Raw genomic sequence first — 5,046 nt, forward strand, 5'->3', positions numbered from 1 at the left:
AGTACTCATATCTGCATAACAATTGTTTCTTGATACAACACTGTATTGAGCTCCTCTTTCTCTCTTTGTGTGAGTCTATTCCTATAAAAGCTTTGTTGTTTTATTGAGGCAACAGAGCTTCTCTTCTCTCTCTCTCTCTCTCTCTCTCTCTCTCTGTGTACAAGAATGGATGCAGAGCACTAGTCATGAATGAATGCCTAAAATTATTGTTTCTAGAGAAAACAGAGGCCCATTCTCTCTCTCTCTCTCTCTCTCTCTCTCTCTCTCTCTATGTCCAGTGTCTATCTGCATGCATGGCTGATGGCTGTGGCAGCAGGTGGCTTATAAGTTATGTGTACTAAAGTATGTGGAAGATTGAAAGTTAATGAAGCAAAGGGCAGACACCAACAGGTGGGCGATCGCCTTTTATGTCTCTCTCATCCCTCTTTTCTGGCAGCTTTTCACTGTACTCATGAAAATCCAATTGAATTGAATGACCCATTTCTCTCTCTATACTAGAGCCTGACTCCAACTGCTCTGTTCCTCTCCCTCTCGTGATATAAAGGAGAGGTCTTCTCCCCTTTAACCTTTATTCACAGAGTCACTCAATCATCATATGCTCTCTTTTCTACCCCAAGAAGTCTCCCCCACCGCTCCCTCCTCTGTCTCTGTCTCTCTAGTTGGTGCATGCTCTCTCATCACTAGACTTGCTCCGTTTCTCCTACCTTCTTCCTCTTGTTATTATGACCTCCCCTGTTTCTCCATCCCCTCTCCATGCCTCTTTCTCTCGCCCCTACTTTGTGAGTCTAATCCAACCCTCTCACCTTCATTGAATTACCTGAGATGATTTTCTTCTGGGCATCCAATCAATCTGCAAATTTGGTGTCGATCATGAGCACCTTGCTCTGCTCCCCAAAAGATGAGATAGTGTGCCTGCTGCCTTGAATTCCAACAAGAGGCATCTGCTTCTTCGCAGAAGCTTGTTCACATCCATGGTGGTCAAGTCAACAGGGATGACTGCCAAATTGAATGCAGGATTGTCTTACAGATGGATAATCATTCTCTGCATTGCCAGTTTTTGCTTGGGGATGCTGTTCACCAACAGGTCCGGGCCCGCCGAATTTCTATAATCATTGCCTGATTCATTTGTCACCTGTGTGCTTAAGGCATGGGTTATTAGCAAGTTAATGGCTGTGGGTTTAATTTTTCCTTCACATATTGTTTGATTCAGGATGTGGATGCTGCCGGAAACCAAAGGCCTGGCTCATTTCAAGGATCATTCCGGGGACTGTGAGAACAAGTTTGTAAGTTCAGATCCTTATTGCAGATCTTGATAATCTAAGAGTGGGCTTATTGAAAGCAACTTCTTAATTGTTTAAGGATGATTGAAATTATAGAAGCAGCTTCATGGACTCTCATCAATACATTAACCCTGCCATGATAAGAACTTCTCATCTGTCTTTTTGACTTCAAGAGAAGAAAGGCAGCTTAAGCACTGATGTAGCACACATGACTTTTCCCTTGACGTGGGAGAGAGAGAGAGAGAGAGAGAGAGAGAGAGAGAGAGAGAGAGAGTTTTACGGGAAAAAAAAAAAAGAGAGAGTTCATGTTATACACCTATTGAGCGTGTACACCTAATTCCCTTGTTGATAAAATATATGCCTTCATTCATTCAGTTGATTTTACTTCTAGAGAAAAACTTGGCCACTAATTTGTGCATTTGAATTAGGAATCCGGGCTTGTAACAGCAGTTACAGGTGATGCTTCAGAAAATCGGCAGGCTGTTCGGTAAGTAGCATTCTTATAAATTGGGAGCATTACATTTTTCTCACCGAAGATAGGTAATGCAATATGGTTATAAATTTTAGACCCTACAGCTCAATGTCAGATGCCGAAGCAGAGCTAGAACAGTGGTCGAACTCGGAAGGGAAAGAACCAGATGAATCTCCAGAAGCAGATATCCCCAACTGGTCAAGGACCTCAAATGACAGCCGAAGAGTCTTCATGGTGATTGGGATAAATACTGCATTTAGCAGTCGAAAACGCCGGGATTCCGTTAGACAAACATGGATGCCTAGAGGTTAAAATGACATCCTTCTGTAAGTTTCAGACATTTTACAAGTCAAAAAGTTGTTGATGAGGTTTTCTGATGTTTTTTGCAGGTCAAAAGTTGAAGCAATTGGAAGAAGAGAAGGGCATTGTCATCAGATTTGTGATTGGTCATGGGTAACTTTTACTCTCATTATGCTGTGGGAATCATTTTAGTTCTGATGTATCCTAGTCTATTACTGATGCTTTTTTGGTTCATTTCTGCAGTGCCACACCTGGTGGAATTTTAGACAGGGCAATTGAAGCTGAGGATTCTCAACACCATGATTTTATGAGACTGGTGAGCTATGCAACCTAAGGTGTCGCAACTTTCTCTACTTTCTTTGGCATAGTAAGCTTTGTGATATCTGAAATACTCAGTTCCCTGTATTTGCTCAAATGACCTTGCAGCAACACATTGAAGGGTACCATGAACTTTCAGCCAAAACAAAGATTTATTTTGCAACTGCAGTCACCATGTGGGACGCCGACTTTTACATAAAAGTGGATGATGATGTCCATGTCAATTTAGGTGATAAATTTAGTGCCTTATAACAGGGTCAATCTGGGACTTGAAATTGTAGTAGTGCATGCTCTCAAGCTGACCTTGATGTTTATTGCATAGGGACCCTCGGAACCACCTTAGCCAAACACCGAACGAAGCCTCGTGTGTACATAGGATGCATGAAGTCAGGGCCAGTACTTGCACAAAAGTAAGGTCTCTAATCCATATTAACCAGTGCTGACGTGTTCCCTGCCCCCCAACAACAACAACATGAAACAAGGAAACAAAACTGATACTCTCACCATTCCTCAGTTGTCTTTGGGCATTCATGTGTTGCCGTGGATCTATCACAGGGGTGTCAGGTATCATGAACCTGAGTATTGGAAGTTTGGGGAGCAGGGCAATAAGTATTTTCGACATGCTACAGGACAATTGTATGCAGTTTCCAGGGACTTGGCAGTGTACATATCAAAAAACCTGTGAGTTGAAAATTCTTCATGTTGTATTTGTTATCAACCCACTGCAATCTTGGATGGCGGATGATAACTGCAATATGTATGTACCACTCTTCTTTCTCTTCCCAGTGACATCTTGCACAAATACGCCAACGAGGATGTCTCTCTGGGAGCATGGATCATTGGCCTTGATGTGGAGCATATTGATGATAGGAAAATGTGTTGTGGTACTCCTCCAGGTATTAGGCTTGCATGCACAGAATGCATTTCTGCATTGCACATGTGTATGCGTGTTATTTAACACAGATAGGTTCATGTTTTCTTATATTGAGGAACTGATTGCCCACTCAAAGAACAAGGGTTCTTCCTGCACATTGAAGCATTCTGTACGTCAGTAGAACAGTATGTCACTGTATTGTAAGTTTTATGGGTAAGGCTTAGTGGTTTGAACTTCTGTTCTCCTCTGTTATTCACAGATTGTGAGTGGAAACTACAGTCAGGACATGCATGTGTGGCATCCTTTGATTGGTCATGCAGTGGGATCTGCAGATCAGTGGAGAGGCTGAAGAGTGTACACCAGAGATGTGGTGAAGGCGAACGTGCATTGTGGAGTGCCAAATTTTGAGTATGCCCTCTATGTTTTGTTATAATATTTAATTTAAGCAGGCAAAGCTGGCTCTGCTGACAGCACCAAAGGTTATGTCAAGCTTCTTGGAGCCGTCTCCTCAGCCTGCGACAGTTCCTGTAAATTGAGCAGTTGATTCAATGAGATCACACTAGAAGAGGCTGAGGAAAGGCTTTTTCTTCATTTGAACAAGGGTTATACTTCTGTAAACAGGGCTCAGGTACTGGGCCATCCACATAAAGTCCTGTTAGTAGGCAGTCAGCTGCCATTTGGCTCGACTAATAGGGCTATGTCAATACTGCTACTTATATTACTGTCCATCCTTTGGACAATAACCAATGGAAGTCTGGGCAGGAAGTTTTCTGTCAAATTATCAAACTAACACGGCAATCACTTGTCAAGTATACATTATTGGGTTACATTCCCCTTCAGAGATGGAAATTTGAGGAAAGAATCTGCAGAGACTCTGCATCCTCTTTTCCAACATGTCTAACAAAACTTATTCTGTCTGATGTATTTGTATATTGGACCCTTTGTCAACCCTCTGTGTTTGAGAGTTGGAATCAGTTTTGGATATTTTTCTGCTCACACTGTATGAGCAGTCAATAAACATGTACCAGATGCAATTTTCATAAAGTATATTGTCAACATTGATCCAACCATTTTTTGTTGCATGTGATTGTATTCATACAAATTTATACTTAGCAAACCATCTTATATTGTGTGTGATTGTATTCATATAATATTATAGTTAGTACCACCACTTTGTGTGTGTGTGTGTGTGTGTGTATATCTGTGTAATGCAAACTGAATGGCAAAAGCTCTTGATACTGTTTATTGGATTTTATTTCTTGAACAACGCAATGTATGTGTTTGCTTGACTCCAAAATTGGTCCAATTTATCTTTTGGTTGTACACTGATTCTACTGCTCAATGCATTATTGGAAAAGTCTTATCTCGATCGTTGAGTTTGGGTAAATCTGGAAGATAGGGATGCTTAACAAAGTGCTTTGTTATATGGCATTGCTATCCACCCTTTGTTGCTCTATATGGATACGCTCATTGAAGCACATATGGTACATGGCTTGCAACTCTTAGGCAGCAACCAATTTTCAGGTTTTGCCTTCTTTTATGCCAAGAAATGGGCCCTAGAGATGTACCAAGTGCTTATGGATATACTGTCTATCTTTGGTTTTGCTTCCAGGGTTGCATATTAATTTTCCCAAATCTAAACTTTTACATTTTTAAATGCATGAGATTGGCATTCATCGATTTGGCCAAGGCAGATTTTGGAACCTATTGAAATTGTTAGGCATTTGGGTTATCCCATTTAGTGCAGTGTTGCTCTCAAACAAGAATACACAATGGGTTACACAGGTTGCAATGTAAATTGG

General features: G+C 41.2%; 1 protein-coding gene across 2 annotated transcripts; it reads left to right on the forward strand.

The window, feature by feature from the left end:
* Positions 1–353: 353 nt before the first annotated feature.
* On the forward strand, positions 354–4,323 carry LOC148016445 (putative beta-1,3-galactosyltransferase 2). 2 transcript variants are annotated; one of them, XM_087664852.1, is made up of 11 exons: positions 354–1,084; positions 1,211–1,283; positions 1,709–1,767; positions 1,848–2,059; positions 2,142–2,205; positions 2,296–2,368; positions 2,479–2,599; positions 2,693–2,780; positions 2,926–3,051; positions 3,157–3,266; positions 3,504–4,323. In XM_087664852.1, the coding sequence occupies exons 1-11, from the start codon at positions 972–974 to the stop codon at positions 3,650–3,652; spliced, it is 1,188 nt and encodes a 395-aa protein (XP_087520978.1). In that variant the 5' UTR covers positions 354–971; the 3' UTR covers positions 3,653–4,323. The 2 variants fall into 2 exon arrangements, with proteins under 2 accessions (XP_087520978.1, XP_087520979.1); XM_087664853.1 differs by having other exon boundaries at positions 1,857–2,059.
* The last annotated feature ends 723 nt before the right edge of the window (positions 4,324–5,046 follow it).

Source organism: Lygodium microphyllum, chromosome 23 (assembly GCF_053477565.2).
Source record: "Lygodium microphyllum isolate KBCC chromosome 23, Lygodium_microphyllum_v1.1.10, whole genome shotgun sequence".
Taxonomy (NCBI): Eukaryota; Viridiplantae; Streptophyta; class Polypodiopsida; order Schizaeales; family Lygodiaceae; genus Lygodium; species Lygodium microphyllum.